Source organism: Scomber japonicus, chromosome 20, assembly GCF_027409825.1.
Source record: "Scomber japonicus isolate fScoJap1 chromosome 20, fScoJap1.pri, whole genome shotgun sequence".
NCBI lineage: Eukaryota > Metazoa > Chordata > Actinopteri > Scombriformes > Scombridae > Scomber > Scomber japonicus.
The window spans coordinates 15,580,718-15,604,693 of record NC_070597.1 but is presented as its reverse complement, the minus strand read 5'-3'; the positions used below and the strand labels follow the sequence as shown (position 1 = coordinate 15,604,693).

Sequence of the window (23,976 nt, the reverse complement as noted above, 5' to 3'; positions counted from 1 at the left end):
ATAGAATCATATAAAACATGAGGATTTTTAATTAAACAAAGATACAGAATTACAAAAAGTGTCCAATACACAAGGTAACTCAGATTCTCGCTTTATTGGTCAACTTGATGAAAGACTACAAAACGAATTCACAAAAAATCTCTTTCAAGTAATCAAATCTGTACAAACCTAAACTGTATGGGTTTTTTACAGCTCTGGCTCATATGAATCTGAAGAGTAATGTGCATGTGTGAGTGTGTGTGAGTAAGCATGTGTCTGCTCTCATGAAACCACGTGACAGAGTCATTCCTGTTTAAAGGATACTGAGAAACACTTGACATGGGCGAGACGCTGCATGCATGCACACACACGCACACATGCACACACCTGTGTTTGAGATTTTACAGTACAGAGGACAGGGAAAACAAAATACTTCCCCCCTCCATAAGTACACACACACCACCTGCTGGCAGGGGTTTGCTGCTAAATTTATCATGCCAGCAATCTCCCACTTTCTCCCAAACCCTGCTTTTTCAGTCAAAATTACTGTACAGACAGACACTGTGGTTTCAACCTTTCCACGGGAAGAGTGGCAAAAGAGAGGGGAAAGTATAAATCTCTAATACTCTCACACAAAATGTACATGTGCACACATGATTTTAATGCTCACTGGCAGACGGGACACATTTGTCATCTGCGCACGCACGCACCCACCCACTCAGACAATTCATAACATTAAATGTTTTAAGAAGTACAGATAAAAAAGGAAAAAAGCCCTGGGTATAGGTTTGATTTCTGGCTGTTTGGTGAAAGAAAGGAGAAGAGAGGTAGAGAGGGCAGGAGGGATGGGTCGAGGAGGTCGAGGGCAAACTACTGGTGTCATTTCTTAGCTTTCCTTGGAGGAGTGACTGGGCGGCCAGAGCCCATGCCCCCTCCACCGCCGTAGAACAGCTTCTTGTCTGCAGGTTTGAGAATCTGTTAAAAACAGAAACAATAAAATAATGAGCAAAACAAAAAAACCAAAGCCATGTTACCATTTAAAATGTTGATTTGAGAGAGAAGTTTCATCACATTAAACATTCTTAGACGTATTACTCCCTTGCTTACCTGGAATGAGCACATGAGGGTCTCATCTACGCTCATCATGGCTCCGGCGTTGTCAAACTCACCGCAGTAGTTTGGGGCTGAGAACAGAGTCACCAGCTGTCTCTTTGCAAAGAACTCATAGCCGTCCTCAACCACCTGAACACAGACAGGCAGTTTAATTATATTCATTTTAGATTCATTTCAGAGTCACTTCATTTTGAGGAATGATAATTTCAAACAATTGCTTCTCACCAGCATAAAATAAATCAGGCAGAAAACAGCCGGACCATAAGATTGTAATTCATTTACAGCATTCTATTTATAAATTACTTATGACATGTAGGTACATCATAAATGCAGGTTTATTACACTCTGCACAAACTGCTGAAATTCAATTGAGCTGAAGCGATCGGGTGCTTTGCAAATCCTCCTGCAGTTCCCCCTGACTTCTCTTCACTAAAAACAGCTGGACGACTATGTATCCTTTAAAGTGCCAGTTCAATCTTACCTTTTAATTTATTCACTTGCTATAAACTGCTTTCATTTCTGCTGAAAACCTGAACAGGTGTGTTCAGTTATTGTGTCTAATTAGATGTCTGCTAAGGTTGAAGGTGGATTAAGCTTTGCTAGAATTGCATAAGGTCACAAGACTTGAAAAGCATAATAAAAAGGTGTAACCAAACAGGTGGAGCAACCCTGACAGGAGCGTTGAGCAGAAGTTGATCAAACACAGACTGTTCACACAGACCTGAGAAGACATCTGTCAGATCCGCACACACGCACACACACACAAAATGTATAACCCTAAGAGTCAAAGTGATGCACTGACCTGATGGGCCCGACAAATGAGGTCCATGTCGTGTTTGTGGAGGAACTTTGTGACCACGTCAGCGCCAAAAGTGAAGGAGACACCACGGTCGTTCTCCCCCCAGCCCAGCACGTCCTTGTCCGGGTCGGCCCACAGCAGGTCGCAGAGGAGACCCTGGTCAGGCACATCAGTGGGGCGCATAACCCTTCGGACCTGCTCCATAGACTGGAGGTCTGGAGATAGACCTGGAGAAGAAAACAAAAGTCAAGACAGGAGGAAAAATGGATAAGGAAAAGAATCACTCATTGGGTTTTGTGTAACATTAGGAATATTTGTAAAGAGAAAAAAGAAACTGGAATACACGTAAACAACCAAACATGTGATCTAATTTACGTATGGGACTTTTATCAGCAGATGAGTAACTCACTCATAGCATACATACAATATCCATCCTGTTCTGTGTTATGTAACTTTATAGCATTAAAGAGGGAGGTGGCGTTCACCCTCATGGTTATCAGTGTCTGTTTACATATTTTTGGTCTCGCTGGTTTAGACAGAGATGAGATAGCTGTTACTGGCTGTCAGTATCAAGTTTGAACCCTAAAGCTCACTTTATGGATATGTTATCTGTATCACAAGTACTGCAGAACTACTCACAATTGGTGCAAAAAAAGTTGAGGTCAAGAAAAAGAAACAAGCTTCTCTTATTTATATCGCTGGGAGTGCAGCAAAGATACTTTCCACTTTTTCAGATCAATATTTTGAGAATAGCTGACTTTTGTTTCTTTTATGTTTAAGAGCAGTGCCAGCTCACATACAGTATGTGCATTTGTATGACTTGAACTGTGTTATAGCTTATGATTAGAAACCACTTAATATACTGAATGGAAAGTATTGGCTATTGTAACTTTATACACATTTAATCCAGCAGTGCCACAATCTTTTAAAAAAGGAGCTTTCATATTAATTATCTACCTGATTAAAATAAGCAATAAAAAGTGCTCTGCAGCCATATGTGCTGACAGAGGGCACCGATATATAAATGTACTCAAACATGAAATTAAGATGGCACACAGCCCCGCAGGTCTTTGACCATTGTGTTGACAGTAAAAACAGAGCGGAGGCGAGTTTGTGTGTGCACTCTGCATAGACGCCAAATGAACTGTTTGATGAGGCTACCTCCATGGCAACAGAAGATCTTCTCATCAACAATGGCTGCGACAGGCAAACAGTTGAAGCAGTCGGTGAAGGTCTTCCACAGCTTTATGTTGTACCGCCTCTTACCTGTTGGTGGGAAGAAAAACAGTTATTTGGCCGTACTCTTAATATTGAAATCTGTGAAATTCTCAGCAGCTGTGCCTGTTGCATCACATTCGAAAAGGAGCATAATCCAGGCTGTAAATAGCAAAGAAAAGCATGTGATTTTATGCCAGCGCTGCTCGATCATGCTCCTTAGCCCGAAGCCTGGTGTACTGAGAGGTTATCTGTGTGCCTGTTTAAATAAAGTTTTAAAAGAGTAAATCCAACTCAGATTCATGATTTATTCCATTTTCCCACATTTTCTCTCTGCAGTTTGCTACAGTAGTGTGTAGATGAATTTCTGCATTAAATCCTAATTTTTACTTGTTGATGCCAATGGTGTCTAACAGGCTGAAAACAGAGCTAATGCATACAGGGAAGGATATGAAGTTAAGAGCTGGCCATGTCTTAAGATAAACAGCAATTTACCAATCTAATCAGTCTTTAGATGTATGTAGAGATTATCAAGTACAAGATAAAAACAGCACTGCAATAAAATCCTATGATGCTCAGTTTTTAGAGAGGTTTACCCTAATTAATATGAATGGTATGGACAAAATACTAGAAACACCTCTCAGTCTAATCCAAAACAGCTCAACAGTACCACAAATGACCGCCTCTAAAAATAAATCAACAGTTCTCTGAAACGCATTGAGAGGGTGCGTGCTGCGTGACTTACACTCATCATAGAAGCCATATATTCTGTTAATGGAGGCGCACTCGTGGTTTCCTCTCAGCAGAAAGAAGTTTTCTGGGTATTTGATCTTGTACGCCAGCAGCAGGCAGATGGTCTCCAGAGACTGCTTGCCTCTGTCTACGTAGTCCCCCAGGAACAGGTAGTTGCTCTCTGGTGGAAAGCCCCCATATTCAAACAGCCTCAGCAGATCATAGTACTGCCCGTGAACATCACCTGGTGAAACAAAACAGTGCAAGAGTGGAAATGGCAATGCTGGTCAAAAGGTGTGATTATGATCCTGTGTGTATGTGCACAACAAAAAAGTAAGGGACTCGGATAGAGGTACAACAACACTTGGCAGTGGCGCCCAGCAGATTAACGACGACACTTCAACCGTGACTTATTGTTCTCCCACTTTTTTTTTTGATGACAAATGATCAAATGTGCAAAGCTTGCATGAGTACTGGTGATTGTTACAGCAATGCAAACGTGGCTGGGTCCTGAAACTCGCAGACTGTTCCTTTAAGCCGGCATTGTTCATTAAGTGGCATCAGCGCTTTGACACAGGAGGCCAAATCCAGTGAGACGAAGTGCAAAACAGCACTGTGCTGGCAAGCCACCATTATCAGTTTATCCCTCCAGTTCTGTAATTATGTGGCAAGGACACAGCCAAGTGCTTTTATAGTCCTGAGCTTTTCAACTGTTTTTAAATACAATTTCTTTAATTAACTGTCATCTGAAACTCATCAGCATCAGACAAATGAGACTGCATAGCGTAACTCCAGTGTAATCCGTCTCATAATAGTCCAGCACTAAGCTTCTACAGCCATTTCACAGTGTTTGTAAATACGAAGGCTGACCACACTTGAGAATTCCCTCGACGCTAAAAGAACACAACTAAGCCTCACCACAAATCTTGAGGGGCGCCTCAAGTTCGAGCAGGATTGGCTGGCTGAGGAAGATCTCCCTGGATTTGAGGCAGAGACCACGGATTTCATTCTCTGTCAGCTGAACATTTTTGCCAGGTCTGGAGCCTTTCACTGCAAGGGAAAGGGGAACAGGAGTGAGAAAAGTTAGACTGGGAACAGCAGAGTTTACTGTTCATACTACAGTGGAGAGTAAAGTTAGATTATTAAAAAGATTCAATAATGTTCAAAACACGCATCAGTGTCTTTGAAATAAGTGTCAAATGAGAAATTGTACAAGTACATGTACACACACACACCTTACTACTGCAGCAACTGTACTACTGACCTCTGTTTTAATTTATATTTTACATTATTTTGTTTAGTAAATTGTATAAAATCTAACATTTAATTGTATTTGTTTGGTGCTCTGACATTTCTATCCATCTATTCTTAGTCTTCTGATTAAAGGCCAAGTAGTGTCAGCTTGTTAAATTTGCGCCGTAAATGAACAAAACATTGTAAATACAGCATTTAGAATAGTATGATTTTAAAAGCAGGTTTAAAGGGTGTAAAATATATCAGAACAGTCAAATTAAACATTGCATGTTATTCTTTATTTAGAAACCGTATCCAAAACTATGATTCATGTGTTTTGTTCCAAGTAAGGTACACCGTCATGGACAGGGAACAAAAGTCAATTCGTAGTGTGCACGCTGTTCAGTAATCATGAACTCCGTCATGTTTATATAAAATGTTTGATTCAAATATTGAGGTCTGGAAGAAAAGGCCAATTAATCCGACCACTCAGTCTAAAACCTTTAATCTGCAACAGAAATCTGAATTACGTAAAAGTCAGACATTAAAATTCATGATGCTTGCTTTCTTTTTAGCAGTAAGGACGTCTCAAATATTTTAATTGTCCCGTAAACAGACTCCAGTTTCGTCATTTAGAGAGACAAGCCTCAAACCTACCCCGTGACTGGTGAATATTGGTGCAGATCATAAGGGTGTTTTCACTGGGATATGGATCATTTTATCAATTCCACTTCAGAGCATTCAAACAAAGTTTGCTTGAATGTACTTATGTAGTAAAATCCTACTGAACATAGATAACTTTACTGTTTTAGGGACATGCTAAAAATAACGTACAGTAATACATTTATGCTGTAATGTTTTCCATTTCCAGATTATGGACAGTGTTTATACGTTTTAATCTTACTGTCCATAAGCTGTTGGCCAACAACAAAAGTACATCCTGTCATTTAAAAAAAAAAAAACTTAACAGGAGCTACCCAAGTAATGAAAACAAATTTGCAAAAAATCCTCTGAAAGTGAAGACAGACCGCTCACCTGGACTTATTTCATCATGTATTACATTGTCCATCACATCTGATGTATTTCAGATTCATATTTTGGAGATATACTGCTGTTATCATATGTATATACTGTGAAGATTACTCAGGTAAAAATATGTAGTACTCTTAATCTATACACCTTTCAGTAGAAGCAACATCCACTTGACCTTTCTATTCTGTTTGGTTCCTGTTTTGAGTTTGTTTAGTTATTGTGTATGATTATGGCTTTAATTGTATTTGTTTAGGTGCTGTAACATTTTAACTTCCCTTTAGGATTTAATAAAATATCTATCTAGCTATCTTTAGTCGGCCAAGAAGTGTTAACCCTCAGCACAAGCAAAGTGGCCTTTGATTATATCAGTGGTCGCAGTTAAACTTAATCTGTAACTGGACAAAACATTGTAAATACTGCATTTATAATTGGTATCATTTTCTAAGCACATTTTAAAGGGTGTAAATATATCAGTATCTTTAAAAAAGTCAAATTAGATGTTGCGTTTAATTCTTTATTTTTTATCAGTAGTCGCACTTAATTGACTCCACACTTGCCCTGTTACTGGACAAAATATAAATATTATATCATGTATAACCACATTTTGTACATTTATCTGTGCATTTCAATCTTTTTAAAGTGATAATTAAAGGGTTAAACACACCAACACAAAGTACCCCATAACTAAATACATAAAAATGCACTAAACTAAGCATTAAAAGCATCAAAGTTTAGGTTTAATTTGCTCTGAGGATGATGCTACCAAACAAACATGAACTGAGGGGAAAAGCACAGGACGAGTTAAACCGGCTGACTGAGCTGGGTATCGTTGTCTAGCCTCTTTTAGCGGAGTTAGCTAAAATGGCTACCTCGGTGAATAAATATCGAGCGAAAAGCGGGAGTCTTACCTTCCAGCAGACGCTGTATAATGGAGTCGATGTTCAGCTTGTCGGCTTCTGCCATGCTATTCTTCTTTTTTCTGGTTGGGTTCTAACAACTCCTATGAGCCAGAGGCGTAGTAACGATGTAATGGCTGCTGAGTTAGTGACCGTTAGCTGTTAATCGGCTAGCTAGCTCACCTTGGGACAGAACTGGAAACCTCAAAATTTGACTGATTTGTTCAAGATGCGATGGCTGACGTGTGCTTAAAAAAATCCGCATCAGTCAACTAATTTCCATCAGGTGTCCGAATTAACTTAATAATCGTTTTATCTCGACAACACCGTTTCTTGCCGAAGCTACTAGCACCATGCCATCGACACAAAAAAGAGCCAAGATGAACGTTAGCTTAAAGCGAGGCTTGGACGGAAGTAATGCCATTGGTTTGTTCAGACCATGGGCGGGGCTTTATATGATTCAAACTCCACGCTGATTGGCTGCTTTTCGACGTCGTTCAGCATTTTGCTTATCTCAAACCAGAATGTGAAAAGGGGCAATCATTCTACGATATATCTCATGTTTTTTCCTTGGTTTAATTGGAAGAGTTTATCAAACGACGTTTGATACACCGCGTATCTCATTGACACGCACCCAACTGTTCGTGTTTGTGCCGCTTTTTGTTTTTTTGTTTTTTGTTGTGCAGCAAAGCGACACCCACGGAAGTGACAAAATATGTGATTACGTCATTGCGTATGTTGGCACGTCCCAGCACCTGGCAACACGCAGCGACTGATTCATTCAGAAGCTAATGCACTATAATATAAACATGACTCTAATAACTCGGAAAAACTTCAACCTGTCTAGTTTAATCGAATAATACTCTTGTTAGTATCATACGACCGTCCGACCATGAAGCTACTCCACAAAGACATAGAAAAAGATAATGCCGGGTGAGTGACTGATGTTAGCAGGCTAACCAGCATGCTAAATTCCAGCTGACTGTACTTGTGTCAACTTTAGCCGTGGTAGTACATGTCCATATGGGATTTACATTCACCCGCACCAGCACAGACGTGGGAAGTTTGGGGGATTAGTACAACAATTGTAGTTAATGTGTAATAGCCATAAAGTCTGTGGTAATAACACAGGGTATGACAGGATATGTACACAGACTGTAGCACTTCGTAAATGTGTCTATAGCTTCATTGACTTAGTACAAAACACTTTATAGTTACTGTAGCAGCATGGATTCTCCCGCAGCATTACCCTCAATAATGTCTTGACATCTCCAAAGTAAATCGTGTTCACAGTTTGATTGATTGAGGACGTGAATCATACCTCTTACATGACTGGTATAAACTCAGGAGGTGGCTTAACGATTGCATACACTTCTTCAGTCAGGTGACTCTGATGCCAGAGGAGGCAGAGGACATGTGGCACACCTACAATCTGCTGCAAGTGGGGGACAGCTTGAGAGCCTCCACTATCAGGTAAGAGGAAACCAATTTACTTTCCTCTTGAATTTTCCTCATTTATCCTGGTCCACGTTTCACAAAATGTACAGGTCTGCCTGGATTGCACAAACTGGGACATAATCAGGGATGCTGAAGCTGACCTTTATGACTACATGGATACTGTTACATCATACATAAGTTTTTAGAGGATTTATGTATCCACTCTAAAACTACCGCCCCCCCCCCCCCCACACACACACACTGTTGAGTGGACTTTAGTAAAGGCAACTTCACACTAAACAACACAGCAAATCAATCAGTTGAAACATTGTGATTCCCGGGTACCGCCATCAGCCAGGACATCACATGGTAGAACAATAAAGTTTCCATCCATAAATAGACTCAACAGGGCCTCTACTTTTTGATGCTACTCAAAAAAAGTCAATCTGCCACAGGGAATGCTGGCGTGGTTTTATACCACCATCCAGTCCATCCTGACCTCCTCCTGGTCTGGATCTCCTCCAGCCATCCAGAGAGACAGAGAGAGAAGGAGAGACAGGCTGCAGTGTGTTGTACACTCAGCAGAGAAAGTCACTGGCTGAAGTTTGACCTCCCTCTGTGACAACCACACCTCCAGGGCCAGGAAACGGGCCGGGTGCATCCTGGCTGACCCTTCACACCCTGGCCACCACATATTCTAGCTCTTCCCCCTTGGGAGGAGATGCCAGACAATTAAAACTAGTACCAACAAACACAAGAACACTTTTTTCTCCAGCACCAGAAAACTCATTAACTCTTAAGCTCCCTCCTTGGCCTACAGACCTGCTATCTGCCCCCGCACTTGCCACTTTTTTATTTTAAAAAATAACCTAAAACCATAACCTAACCTAACTGATTATCAAAACAGTCGGTGATTAATTTTCACATGATTCATTAATTGACTAGAATTTGCCTTTTTTGAGCCAGTTAACATTTGAGCTCAACCTTTATTTTTTGCTGCAACTCAAATGCAACTATGGTTATGTAAAGTTTCCAGCTCTTAGGTCAGTATCCAGCTTGGCTTTACATTATTGAAGTTTTCTTCTCTCACTCTCCTGTGCTCTTTCTATCTGTGTCTTTGTGTATCATGCTGTGTTTTAGTCCCACATACACACAGGCAACTTGTCATCACAGTTACAAACTAAAATCCTTTCCCCTGGTCCCACAGGAAGGTGCAGACAGAGTCCGCTACTGGAAGTGTGGGCAGCTCCAGAGTTCGAACTACTCTCACTTTATGCGTGGAGACTATCGACTTTGACTCCCAGGCATGCCAACTGAGAGTAAAGGGCACAAACCTAGAGGAGAACCAGTATGTCAAGGTCTGAGATCTACAAGCAGCTTGACGGCTGCAACCTTGTAACATTTAGTTTTAATGTGGTGTAGAGTGGTTGAGCAGGCAAGTCAAGGCAAGGCTTTAAATGACAAGTTTAATAGCACGTGTTCATTATATAATATGTTTGTAGGTAAAACATGCACAATGTAATTTTTAGTTGGGCTGGTTGTTACAGTAATGAATCAGCAACTCAATCATATGTATCTGTATTTACTAACACAAGCAGAATCACATTAAAGAATACTGAAGTACTTGCTACAGTCAGAAGACTCTCCATCTCTTTTACTGCAGCTTTATTGTCATTTCCCAGCTTTACTTTTATTGGTCTCTTATGTTAACTACTGTTTGAAATGAGAAGTAGTTGTAATTATGTTCTCTTCTTCACCAATCAGATGGGGGCTTACCACACTATTGAGTTGGAGCTCAACAGGAAGTTCACTCTTGCCAAAAAGAGCTGGGACAGTGTTGTGCTGGATAGAATCGGTAAGCAGATGATACCGTAATCACAACTTCAATGTTTTGTTCAATCTCATCCACAGACTCACACTCATTTTTGTGGTTTGTTTAAGCACACACTTGCACATCATACCAGTGTTTGCACTTTTGCCTCTTTCTATCAAGTAAATAATTAAGTGAGCCCATTTGTTTAAAATGACACAGGGAGTCTAAATGTCAAAAACTGCTTACAAATATATGGACAGCAGCACTGACTTAAAAAATGAAGCTCTCTCCTTCATTGAGTGAGGGAAGTGTGTTGATGCAGTGGTGGAACCAATGCAGAGGGAACCGGCAAAATAACACAGGGTTGTCTGGCTTAAAAAGTTGAACCAGACTCAACTTTTGCCCCAAAGTAACATGATGTCATCCAGCGAGGTGCGGCATTGGCCAATAACATACATGCAAGCGCACAGCCTGTGGATAATTTTGCATGAAGGCCCTATTTCTGCTTTTTGTCTGCTTGTCTTGACAAAGAATGAAGTTGTTGCCTCTGTGAGTACATTGTAAATCTCTTTCACTGACTGTAAATAGGCTGCTGGACTCTATAAAGCAATTAATGCTTTTATTTGAGCTCTTTTTATGTCAGCTAACTGTCTCACACATGTTATTATTCCTGTAGCCATGACAACTTGTTCCAGACAGAATTGATCACAAATGAGATATATATATCAAAATCTAATCTAACTCTGACTGTATCGTCTGATTGACAGGGTGAAATTATAGCAGGTTTTCTTTTAAATAAAATGTGCCAAAGAGAGAGTGTTGCCATGGGAACAGAATAGGACAAAGAGGAGGAAAGTTCCTAGATGACAGATGGGGTTCATACATTTGCAAGAGTGAAGGTCAGTTATTACACATGCCTGTCTCAATGTTTGAACATTAACACTTACATTTAAGAGGAATCACAGGCATTAAATAAGAAATACAATAATTAACATGAATTTTTTGAACAGAAATCTGGACTGGTCAGACAACACTGACTCTATTTACAAGAAGGGTCAGTGTCATTTACACCTACTTAGGAGGCTGGCATCTTTTGGTGTGTGTAGACCACTGCTGAGATCCTTCTTCGACTCTGTGGTGGCATCTGTGGTCTCATATGCAGTGGTGTGTTCGGGTAGGGGCATGTTCTGAGCGAAACAAGAACAGACTCAACAGACTGATTAAAAGAGCTAGCTCAGTCTGTGGCTGCCCCCTGGATCCTATAGAGGTGGTGGGAGAGAGGAGGGTTTTAGCCAAACTGTCCTCCATCATGGACAACACCTCTCACCCTCTGCATCTGACTGTGAAGGCCTTAAGCAGCTCCTTCAGCGAGACTAATACACCCCAAGTGTAAGAAGGAGTCATTCATTCCAACTGCAGTCAGACTGTACAATGCTGCACTATAGTTGCACTTTTGGGTCCTTTATGTAGTTTATCGTTTTTATTGTTGTATGTATGTGTATGTGTGTGTATGTATATACATATATATATATATATATGTGTGTGTGTGTGTGTGTGTGTATATATATATATATATATATATATATATATACATATATATATATATAGTTTTTAATTTTATTGTATACATTTGGTTTTTTTCTATATCACTATTTTTTGAGCTTCTGTAGCAATGAATTTTCCCCACTGTGGGATCAATAAATTTGTCCTTATCCTTACCCTTCAGATCAGGCCTGTGATGCAACCCAGAAGGCAGATGTGGCAGCTGTGGTGATGCAGGAGGGTCTGGCCAACCTGGTGTTGGTGACCCCTGCCATGACACTGCTTCGTGCTAAAGTGGAAGTCACCATTCCTCGCAAAAGAAGGGGAAGCTGCACCCAGCATGAAAAGGTAGGTCAGCTTTCTCTAAGAGCAAAGAGGAAGAAAGGAAATATGGGTTTTAAATACTAAAGAAGATTAAAATTTGAAGACGGAGAGGTGAATGGATTGTGGGTGGGCTAATGGAAGAGTCAGCAGGTTAACTGTAGGTAGTGAACTGGCCCGAGACCACCAATTGTGACACTTGATTTTGAAACAAAAAACTTATTGGAGGTAATAATCACTCCAAATGAAGCAATTTAGGCAGATCTATTTAACCTGTTATATTTGTCATGCATTGTGTTTGATTTCTGTCCATCTCTCTGTGTGCAGGCACTAGAGAGGTTCTATGAGGCTGTGATGCAGGCAATACTTCGCCACATCAATTTTGATGGTACGGTTGCTTTGTAGACATTTACACATACACACTCACAAACGTACACAACTGTGTTCCTTTTTTGTGTCACACACTTCTCCTTTTTTGATTTGTTGTTCCTATCACGTTTGTTTTTTTGCTGATTGCTTCTCATCTATTGTACTGTACTGGTTTTTTTTGGTTTCTGATTCAAGAAATTAAACATTAGAAATGTTTTGATTTCCCCTCCCTGCCATTGACTAGTGGTGAAGTGCATGTTGGTGGCCAGTCCAGGGTTTGTGAAGGACCAGTTTATCGCATACATCTTTAAAGAGGCGGTGCGACAGGACAACAAGATCCTACTGGAGAATCGGCCCAAATTCATGCTGGTCCACTCGTCATCGGGTCATAAGTACTCACTCAAAGGTAGGAGCTGGTTGGTTATGAGAATAAAACAATCAAATCTTCATACAGGGTGAAATCTTACTGAAATGTTTGTTTCGCAGAAATCCTCTCTGATCCCACTGTGACAAACAGGCTGTCTGACACCAAGGTGAAAATGCATCTGTGCTTTGTTTGTTTGTTTTACATAAATTCAGAAAAGCTGAGTATATAAAAGACAAATCAACGTGTTTACTGGTATTTATTTATAACTTACAGGCAGCAGGAGAGGTGAAAGCCCTGGAAGACTTCTATAAGATGCTGCAGCATGAGCCTGACAGAGCCTTCTATGGGTGAGCAATGAGACCAGAACAGTAAACAGTCTGTGGCCCACAGAGTCCTCATTCAGATGCTTCAGATTATCAACCACCTTTGTATCTTTGCATTGTCACAGACTGGCCCATGTGGAGAAAGCTGCTGAAGCCCTCGCCATTGACACCTTGTTGATAAGTGATAAGCTGTTCAGGTATGTACTGAGAGACACGGTTTGTTTCTGCAACAAACAAAACCACGTGTCATCAGAATAATTTGAAAAATACTATAATCACATGAAAATTCCACACATATTGCTTCACCTATTCCTGCATCATTATTGGTTTTACACTAACCATAGAAAGGGTTGCTTGATTTAAACACAGAACAATCAATTTTTCTCTGTGTATCAATATAATATTTGATGTGTCTCCTCGTGTGCTTAGGCATCAGGAAGTCCCTACGAGGGCTCGTTATGTTCGGTTGGTGGACAACGTGAGAGACAATGGAGGCAACGTCAGGTACCAAGTTATCTTTGAAAATCCTGTGCACAATTGTGTATGTTTACATGCACCAAGAATTGGCAGGTTTGGACATCCCTTTCCCAGCATCCAGCTAATAACAGCCTCCTGTCTCCTTTTTTATGCAGAATATTTTCAAGCCTTCACGTGTCTGGTGAACGTAAGTTATAAAACCATTCAGATTTTTATGAAGTAAAGATGTGTTTTTATAAACATATCTGTAGCATAATTTAATCAAGCATAATCTAGTGTGTTATTGTGTAAAGGTGCCCAGTAGAGTTTACATGTAAACAAACAAAATCATGTTTTTATTCAGTGCTCCCCACCAAAACTCATTATGTGAATCCTTTTCCCGGCATCCAGCTAACAAACATGTTTGATGTATTTTGTTCCTCAGAAAACATCTGCAGAGCAGATATTTTTGAATAATTTGAAATCAATTTGTTTGCATCCATGTTTGTTAGCTTGCAGTCTTCTTTTTTATTGAACCTTTTGGTGCATTGCTACTTTTCTTGCCACATTATCTTCTATTTATCAGCAGAAAAATGTACTTTGTCTTGCATGCATACGTGTGTGCACAATACAAATAAAATGGGAAACCACCCTTAAAAGCATTGCTCCGCAGTGTTACTTGTAGTAAAAAAATCCACAAGGTACCTTTAATTGAGGACAACTCAATGAGTTTGTTTTTGTTACAGCAGCATAACATATACTGACCAGTATGTTTAAAATAACGGCAACATATCTAAGCTATACTGATGTATACTGATTTCCTGACTTTCTCTTTATTGATAAAGTTAAAGAACTCAAGAATGGACAGAAATATTCGCTTAACAACAAATGCGCTCCTTTCACTCTTGTACTCTAACATAATCAGCCTACAGCTTGCTAAGAAGCACCGACTTTGTACTGTCAAATATTGATTTGTCTTTTCTTTACGACTCCTCAGAACTGACACAGCTGAGTGGAGTGGCAGCCATCTTGCGGTTTCCCATTGCTGACCTATCAGAAACCGAGGACGATAACAGCTCAGACGATGACTGATCACACAGAAACTAACCAGACAGATCTTATTGGTAGCAAAGAAGAAGAAGAAGGTCGTCCAGTGTTGCAGATAAACCAAAGAATGCGTAAACCCAGTGTGTTGCAAGAATATAAAGCTGCTGTGTAAGGGTTGATGTATTCCACTTCTGCAACATCCACACCTCTTTAAAAATCACATTTACACACGTTTTGCTCCTAGTGGCCATAATTTTACATAATTTGATGCAGTTTTTGGTGCTTTGATGCTTTGGGTTTGAAGGTGACAGTATCTGTAGCTCCTAAGAATGCCAGTGAAGAGGAATGTAACTAATTTTGCCAAGTCCACATGAAAATAGTTCAAATTAGGAGAGCAAAAACAGATTTTTTTCTTCTTGCCAAGTGTATATACAATATATCTTTCTTGCAATTAAACTACAGAAGCATTCAACTGCTTGTGTAATTTTTGTAACTTTGTCACATTCTCATCATGCATGAATGAAATACACATTGGAACAACATATAAAAAATATATATATATTATTACATACAATAATCTCATTTTACATTTAAAAATAACAATTTTGGTTATGGGCATTATGACCCAAAACTACTGCATTTAAACATGCTAAAAAAATCAAGTATGCAGGATTTTCAATTTGATATAAGTGACATTTGAGTTTCACAGTTACAACATTGTAGGTTCCTCTTATTCTTCTCTGGCAATATGTCAAACGATAAAGGGAAGAATTAATTACATTGTCAGCTAGGACTAAAGTGCATTTTAAAACAACTTTTCTCTCATCTCTTCATACTTAACTCCACCTGCCTCACTGAATCCTAAGTCTCGACCCTATAAGCGAGTGCCTGTTCTAGATGCACTTGGTATCACTCAACAGCACACTGGTAGTTCTTAATCCAGTCTAAATCCTCCAGTGTGCCCCAGTGGAGGAAGATAATCGAGCAAATAACCATGACATGCATAATCTGGTGGCTGTTGCCCCAGTTGTCAAACATGCCCGGGCTAAATCGCTCAGGGATCTGAATGACATTGACCACCCCTCCCAAAACAGCCAAAGAGTCCATGATGACAAAGAGGCGCAGTGAGTTTGGGCTGCCCACCCCACTGCCGTACACCCGAAACAGGAAGAGGCTGAAGCGGAACAGGGCTTGCCAGACAAAAGCCCGTAGGCGCAGGACATTAGTGCGGGCTGTAGTGGCACAGTAGATGCCGTAGGCTGACAGGAGAATGTAGGCCAGCAAGGCAGTCTGTTGCACGGTTGGGTAGCAAAGAAGGGTGATGTAGATGATGGGTAGCGCACCTGGTGACAAGAGGGAAGATGTGGCAGTTAATAAAGGAGGCACCTGAAGGCAAACATTCAAGTCAACAATTTTGACCTTAAATAGAAACAAAATATGATAATCATGCAGGCCTTTCTTATCCACATACACAATGAATGCACATCTTAGGTGTCAGCTTTGAAAGGACTTGGTCTTAGACATGTTAAGACCTTTCTACAGCCATGTTCCAAGCTAAATGCATTACACTCAAAATGCATTTTGCTCAACTTTTGAGTCAATGTGCAAATGTCAGAAGGATCATTCAAGTTTAAAATCTAATCTAGTAAAGGGGACCTTGAGGTAAGATTATGTTGTCTTATTTAAAAACAGTGATTAGACTTTAAGCTGTTACACTCAATGAGAAAGATAAGATTGCAGATCATAGACAACAGAGCCAATTAGCATCAAGAATATTCGAGTAATTTGAGGTGATCTTCACCCCATGTCAACAACCTACCCAGAGTGTTAACCAGGCAGACCCCAAACATGTCCAGGGACAGCAAGGAATCGTACACATGTTCCCCTCCCACATGGTTCATGAACACATGATAGACCACTGAACCTATGGTGGGGCAGAGGCAGGCCAGGTAGTGGACCACACAGATCCAGACGTTCTCAACATCCCACCACGGGATACTATAAGGCAGTAGCACCAAAAAAAGGAAGAAAGGGACGCCTGGTGTGACAGGAAGGTGAGGAAAGGGAAAGACAGAAAATTAGGTAAGATGAGATACAAGGAAGAAATTAAAATTAAAATTGTTTGAAACCTCTTAATTGAGGTCTGCAGTGGTTGATGCCTATGTTGTAAGTTAATGGCATTGCTGTTTACAGTGATATTTGAAGCCTGACATTATAATCGCAACAGGTGTGATCAAATAAAACCTAATGCAGAACAAAATGAGGAATATAATGGTCTGAGTTGTTCCTCTGTTTGTTTTTAGAGTGAATAATATGAAAAATTTGGTTGTTGGCTAAATGCAAAGAGAAACGTGCAGCAATGCTCTAACACTAATACCCTTCACTTCCCCTCAGTAAGACTGTTAGCCTTAATGAACTTACAGTATAGTCAAGGAGAAAATGGATGATGAGGAAGATGCCTTTGGAAGTTCAAGGCTTTTAACTCATGCATAGTTGATTTTGTGTCTTCATTTGTGTTTAATTTAGGTCAGGTGTTTAATCAAAAGCACACACATTAGAAAATGTGTTTTGCAACTGCTCCCAAAATGTACAATTGTGTCTTTTTCTCCTGGATGCATTGCTTAAGACACATGTAAAATGTCTATATTACAGTCAGCAAACTAAACACCTTTAAAGACCTTGTTAACAGCAGGATATTTCCAGGACAGGGATTCCCAGGACAGATTAAAGCTAATACCCCATATCCTCATTACACACTTGTCAAGTATGCTTCTAACTGGTCATAAGTGAGAGTATTGGACATCTGTGACCTTTTTGTTTGTACAACCCCTCTCTCTGGGTTGAGTGGATAATACTTGAGAAGAGCTTGCTCTATTATTCAACTGTCAAAACGCACAACTTGATAATTCAGATGCACTACAGTTTTACTGTTAGTACCGAATGACAGTGATTGAAGTAGATGCCTAAGCAAAGAATACCAATACAGCCAAATGCACAGCTAATTTAATGACTTACCATGTGTGTAAATGTTCCCCAGCTCATTGTGCATGTAAAAGAGGCTCCTGAGGCACTCCTGAGCACTCGACACGGGCCGGTAACCCGTCAGGACATATTTGTTGAACTGAAGATGTGGAGGGGTCTTTGTAAAGTCCAACAGCCGCGGCCCCTTGTAAAGCACCATGATGACTTCCTGCAGTCAATGCCCTTACATTTAGTTGACAATGCAGGTTTCTCACCATTTACATCCTAAGCGAGGCCACACACAGAACTCTCAGGCACAGGCATGACTGCTTCAGGTCCTTGAGACCCATCGTTGGACAGGTGTAATTCCAGGCATATAACCTGTTGAGCTGTTCAAGTGGCATGCTTACAGTTGGACCAATCAGCAAAGGGCTCTTATTCCTAGGGATAAAGCCTGGGTAATCCTTAGAAAAAGCCATGTGCACTGTCGCAGCTGCTCCTTGTCATTGCTCATAACTGACTGACACCTCAACTTCATGGTGATAATAGAGATATTATGTTTGTCCCTTATTGTAGGCTGTACACATGTTCCTATTCCCCATGTTTATGTACGACTGTGCTGCAATGAGGAAGTTCAGGGGATTACAAAGGCTAAACAGGTGGCTGTGTTTCCTAATGACACTGATTCACTAGTGCTGCTAATTCCTTATCATGTTAATTTACATTTACTGAATGGGTTTTGCTTGTTTTGTAACATATAATATGTATAATATATATATAGATGACTGAAGAAACATTTTCCATCTTTGGGATTCTTTGATGGTTTTAATCAATCAAACACTGTACAATAATAAACATATGCTGGCCACAAATAGTAAAAAACCCCTTTCCCATGCAAAATAAATTAGACTGAATTAGGTTTTACAGAAATATTTTTGAGCTGATAATGTCATGGCAAAACTGGCTGATATACAGTAAAACATTTCTCAAACAACCATTTCTTTGCATGTACAGTGAGCAGTAAGTGCAGGACAAAAGGTAAAAATAAACAATAAAACAGAAAAACCTAAAAACTCAAAATGTTAAAGTGTTGTGTTATCTCTAGGCTTACAAAACAGACACGCAAATATTACTATCAAGACTATTTGATGGACAGGAGAAAGTAAAAATAATATACAATTAGGAAACAATCATATACAACGGCAGAAAGAGAGGTTATTCTTGTCGTTGTCAGCAGGGTTAACCTGTAGGAAAAAAACAAGAATGCAGAGCAAAGATGAGCCAGATGGTTGAGAAAAATACTGCAGTCAGAGCACTAAAAATGAGTGTACTTTCTTACCTTGATAGCCACTATTCCCAAAGAAGCCGTTCAAATCATATTTGGCATTCTTTGCTCCTGAAGACGAAGAAAAGAAACAATACAAATTTGAATTCCTATGTTTCCAAATGATCTATGTCGTACAATGTAATCATATTGTTTACATATTAATACAAAGTAAGTTTTCAGCCTTTGCCTGGAAATAGGTGTTGGGTGACAAAAACAATACCACTCTTAACCTTTATCTTTCCACTAAAGGACAAGTATGTAGGATATAGTGACATCTAGTGGTGATGTTGCATATTGCTACCAAATGAATACGCTTCATTGAGATTGTGTTACCTTTAGCCAAGCTAGCTGTTTCCCTGTTTCTAGTCCTTATGTCAAATTAAAATGAGAAGTTCGATACCACTCTCATGTCTGTATGGTAAATATGTAGATTGAGCCACCAGTTAGCTTAGCTTAGCTTAACAATAAAGAGTTGAGTAAAAGAAAAATAACCAAGACCAAAAGACCAATAATTCTTCAAGTCTGGCACACTGTGAAACACCCACTTGTCTTTTTGCACTTTGTTTTTTTTATGAAACACATAAGATATAACATGTGTTAAGCTGAGCCAACTGGCTGCTGGCTGTAGTTTTGTGCTTAATGTACAAATATGAGAGTGAAATGACATCCATCTTCTAACTCAGCAAACAAGTGAATTTCTAAAAATGTCTAATTATTGCATTACAAAACACAAACATAAAGAGCCATATGGTGCAAGTTTCTTATGCTCGTTTTTCCAGCAAGCAAGGCATACAGAACGTAAACAGCAAAAATGTATTTAAAGGCAACAAGCTGGGAAAGCTCTTCATTTCAAAATGTATATATTTCTCAGGTTACAACCTTCTTACTTTATCTTTATTTTTAAATTTTCCCCACAATACTGATGATACATGTAGATGATGAAATATTTCCTGAACCACCTAACTATTTTGTTGGACTCTAGATAATCTAGCTTGCAGTGCTTTAACGTCTTCTACACTTGCCTTGTGGGTGAAAATGCAGTTTGAGGTGCTGCTGAATGTGTATCTGACGTGGCATCTGCTGTGGGACCAGGTCATCAGGTTGTTCTGGTGCCTGAGCTGCGGCCTGCGTTTCTGTGGCAGGTACTGAATCAAGCGTGATACCGGCAGTATCCACGGGGTCGGGCAGGCCCACACCTGCTCCAGGCACCACATCAGGCATGTACGAGGAGTCTACAGGCAGGTAGGATGGGACAGAAGGATAGGCGAAAGTGGGACTGGGAGTGGGAACTGCAGGAAATGCAACAACTAGGAAGGGAGAGCAAAAATAGACAGGTGAGTGATGTCTCTGTAAACCTGGGTTTCAGTGTTGTCTTTATTGTCTATGCATTATGATTTTGGGATGGTCTTCCTAGTTTTACCTTCTGGCTGTACTTGTCCATTTATGTAGCCCACATGTTCTGAAAATGACAACAGCAGAATGAATGCACTGGAGGCAGAAAAGACAACTATACACATAGAAAAAAACTTATACTAACCATATCTATCAATCGCCATCCCTTCACCTTCAACTGCAATTGCAGGAGTTGGTACTCCTTTCCCTAAGAGATTAAAAGACAAAAAATAATATAAGAAGCTCATATTGGGGTCGACAGTATATTATGTTGTGAATCTCTCAAAAAGAAACCTCTTTCCCTAATGGTACACACACCATAAGATTTTCCAGCTGTATCTGGTTCAAGAGGCAGGGGCTCATAAGGTAAACCAGCTGCATCTGTTTAAATAAAAAAAGATAAATGTACACTTTGTTTGTTTCTAATCTGACTAGTTGGATAACTGAGTGACAATAATGACAAAATACCATATTCTCCACCAGATTTGCCTGGAGATGTATGTTCAAGGGGCTGCGGCTGATAGGGTCCTTGGTTATCTGTTGAGAGATTTAAGTAAAACTATTTAGTAAATACAGTAAAAATATAGAGAAAACAACAGAGATGAGTTAGACCAAATAAATTAACAATGACATATATGGGGTTTAGTTGTCATGTTTGCTGAGTCTCACCGTATTTTCCCGTCAGTTTCCCAGTATGTCCAAGTCCAAGAGGCTCAGGCTGATATTGTGATGTAGCCATACCTTCGAAATAAAGATAAATAAATAAGTGAAACTGTGGCTCTCACTCTCCTCCACCACCACCTCCATCTATGGGGCCCTCAAGTCATCATCATCACCTTCATCATCATCTATGGTCATCATCTATAGTTTATCATTTTTATTGTTGTGTGTATATATATGTGTGTTATAATTGCATTTTAGGGTCATTTTATTTAGTTTTTAATTTTATTGTTGCATACATTTGTTTTTTTCTATATCAATATTCTTGCTGCTGCTGTAACAATGAATTTTCCCCACTGTGTGATCAATAAATATTATCTTATATATTTACACTGGGTACAGCTGCTCTCTAATAAATCTTCACATGCTGCACTTTTTTTCTTTTTTTTTACCATATTTGCCAGCAGACTTGGCTTCTGGGCTCAGTCCAACTGGTTGAGCTTCATAAGGCATTCTTCCATAACCTGTTAAAGAAGAGCAATCATAAAAGGCTATTGAAGCAACTTTCACATGATCATGACTGAGTTTTTATGTGTGCATCACAATGGAGCTAATTACTCACCATATTTGCCAGCTGCATGTCCATTATTGCCAAGACCAAGAAGTTGCCCGCCATTGGGGAGGCCACCATATCCTGAGCAGAGAGGGGGGGGAATGATCACCTGACCTCTCAAAATAGTATCTCAGTCTACTGTAGACTGTGGATTTAATGTCATCTGCCTATATTTATTTCCAGAATATCAAAACTTTTAGTCATAGCCAAAGCACCTTTATCCCATTACACTAACCATATTTTGCAGGTGCAGGATCCCCTCCCATACTGGCACCAAGACCACCTGCAAGGGTGTTGAATTATTATAATCTAAACTTAGACACAAGAAGTGCCTTGCATTGACACATACCAGGATTAGCAACTTGCCTCTTTGGACAAATACACTAAAAAGTCAATGATACTGCACAATATTATGAGATGGAAGATTTGAAATAAGACCAATATGTTCTCACCGTATTTTCCAGATGATTTCCCATCACCAGCAGGCCCATAGGGGTTTCCACCATAACCTGGATAGAAGTGGGATAAACAGATCAGAAGCAGAAAAAATACTGGACACTCATGGACTCATTAGGCTGTACATACATGCTTGTATTGATTCTTAGTGGGCTACAATAAAACTTAATAGCAGATGCTTTGGCATTTAATACACATGGGATATAAATATGCAGTGTTAAGATATTCATGCAGTATCTAAATAAACAGCAATAATAATATAGACATACCATAATTCCCTGCACCATTGTTTCCTGTATTGAGTGGGTTGCCACCAAATTGCAACCCCCCAATGCCTGAATACAGGTGAGAAAGGCAGCAAGACAACAAAGAACAATGTTAACAATGAAAAATTAACCTTCCTTCAGGAGTTTAAGATTGTAAGAGTTCTGTTTGTGCATCAAAATGAGACAGAATTATATTAACCATAAACACAATATGACATAAATAAAACTTTAATTTTCCTTTCAAAGCTACATTTTCGTGGAGTGATAAACAATGACCAAAAAGGACTCACCATACTTGGCGTTAGATTTCTCTGCACCCATCCCAAGAGTCTGGCCACCATAAGGCAAGCCCCCCATTCCTGTAACATCAGAAAAAAACAAAACTTTTGGTTCTAGCATGTTGGAAAAATGTTTCTAAAATGCAGTGTATGTTATTTTTTACTTGACAGGGTTTATTTTAAAAAGAAGTTTCATGGTGTTAATGAAGATTTCTATGAATGAATGTTATTAAAGTTATACATACCACCATACATGCTGCCTAATTTTCCATTTGGACCAAGACCAGCTGACTGAGGCTCAAACTGACTCATTCCTGTATGAAAAGACAGGCAATTTTGTGTATCATATCTGCTAACTTTACTACGTTTATGCTGCTAACATGCACATAGTTTCCAGACCATGACATCTCAGAAATCACCATAAATCATAAAAAACCTGTTAAACTCTTTAAATCATGGCCTGGTCTTACCGTCTAATCCAGCAGGAACCACTGGAGCTCCATTGTAAGGAACCTGTTTGCCTCCACCTGTAGCAATACAATAATGGATTATCAATGTTACACTGTCATTGTAGATCTAATTTACTTCAAATGTCTGTTGGATTCAACTGAATCCTCACTGGCCACACATATCATACCTGATTTGCCATCAGCAGTAGGGACACCTTGGGCAAGACCTGAAAAAAAAAAGAGAAATGTTGACTTCTGCTGTAATTTACACAGAAAGCAGTAGTTTCTAAACATTTACTAGTAGTCTAGCCAACCAATATACAAAAAGCAGAAAAAAAGCAGAACATATAATACTACTTACTTGCATAGTCAGGCTGTATACCAGCACCATAGCCATTTCCATACCCTGCAAAAAAAGACATCGGAAACTACATCAATGTACAGAACAGACTGGTAATGTACAGAACAGACTCTATGAACTGAAAACGACCAAATTCAGTGTCACTTTATAATGCTACTGTAGGTCTAACTAATTATCAGCATACAGGTTGAATTAAGTTAATTCATTATTCTAAAGCACACCTCCATAGGAATTGCCATTCCCATATCCAGCGCCAGGATAAGCTCCTTGTCCATAACCTGAGAAACAGAACAATTCTTTAAATGCATTCCTCTCAAATGATAATTATTCCTTTGTCCTTTTAAAGTTGTTATTGGTGAAATGAATTGCTTTCAGTTAATTGGACATTTTCACTCACCAGGTTGTTTAGGTTTCCCTGCATAAGGATATCCAGGATAGCCTGCAGACAGAAAACCAAAAGTACCTCTAGGAATCACATCACCACAACACCATCACTAATCACTCATTTTACTTAAAGTGAATGATTAACCAAAAATGAA

General features: G+C 39.6%; 3 protein-coding genes and 1 long non-coding RNA gene across 4 annotated transcripts; 1 reads left to right on the top strand and 3 right to left on the bottom strand.

Moving 5' to 3' along the window:
* Positions 1 to 75: 75 nt before the first annotated feature.
* ppp1cab (protein phosphatase 1, catalytic subunit, alpha isozyme b) lies at positions 76 to 7,391 on the bottom strand. Its single transcript, XM_053341395.1, has 7 exons — positions 7,012 to 7,391; positions 4,757 to 4,888; positions 3,852 to 4,082; positions 3,053 to 3,157; positions 1,895 to 2,118; positions 1,087 to 1,221; positions 76 to 954 (listed from the first exon to the last, which is right to left on the bottom strand). The coding sequence occupies exons 1-7, from the start codon at positions 7,064 to 7,066 to the stop codon at positions 859 to 861; spliced, it is 978 nt and encodes a 325-aa protein (XP_053197370.1). The 5' UTR covers positions 7,067 to 7,391; the 3' UTR covers positions 76 to 858.
* A 338-nt stretch (positions 7,392 to 7,729) lies between these two features.
* On the top strand, positions 7,730 to 15,140 carry pelo (pelota mRNA surveillance and ribosome rescue factor). Its single transcript, XM_053341391.1, has 13 exons — positions 7,730 to 7,932; positions 8,380 to 8,472; positions 9,644 to 9,794; positions 10,201 to 10,291; positions 11,976 to 12,139; positions 12,440 to 12,500; positions 12,726 to 12,887; positions 12,968 to 13,014; positions 13,122 to 13,195; positions 13,297 to 13,368; positions 13,601 to 13,675; positions 13,804 to 13,835; positions 14,625 to 15,140. Exons 1-13 carry the CDS (start codon positions 7,892 to 7,894, stop codon positions 14,717 to 14,719), a joined length of 1,158 nt encoding a protein of 385 aa, XP_053197366.1. The 5' UTR covers positions 7,730 to 7,891; the 3' UTR covers positions 14,720 to 15,140.
* A 443-nt stretch (positions 15,141 to 15,583) lies between these two features.
* LOC128381389 (progestin and adipoQ receptor family member 4-like) lies at positions 15,584 to 17,855 on the bottom strand. Its single transcript, XM_053341401.1, has 3 exons — positions 17,690 to 17,855; positions 16,494 to 16,712; positions 15,584 to 16,017 (listed from the first exon to the last, which is right to left on the bottom strand). The coding sequence occupies exons 1-3, from the start codon at positions 17,853 to 17,855 to the stop codon at positions 15,584 to 15,586; spliced, it is 819 nt and encodes a 272-aa protein (XP_053197376.1).
* Positions 17,856 to 20,227: 2,372 nt separating this feature from the next.
* Positions 20,228 to 20,518, bottom strand: LOC128381396 (uncharacterized). The gene is made up of 3 exons (XR_008323545.1): positions 20,500 to 20,518; positions 20,383 to 20,421; positions 20,228 to 20,269 (listed from the first exon to the last, which is right to left on the bottom strand). It is a non-coding gene; the product is annotated as an uncharacterized LOC128381396 (long non-coding RNA).
* Positions 20,519 to 23,976: the final 3,458 nt, after the last annotated feature.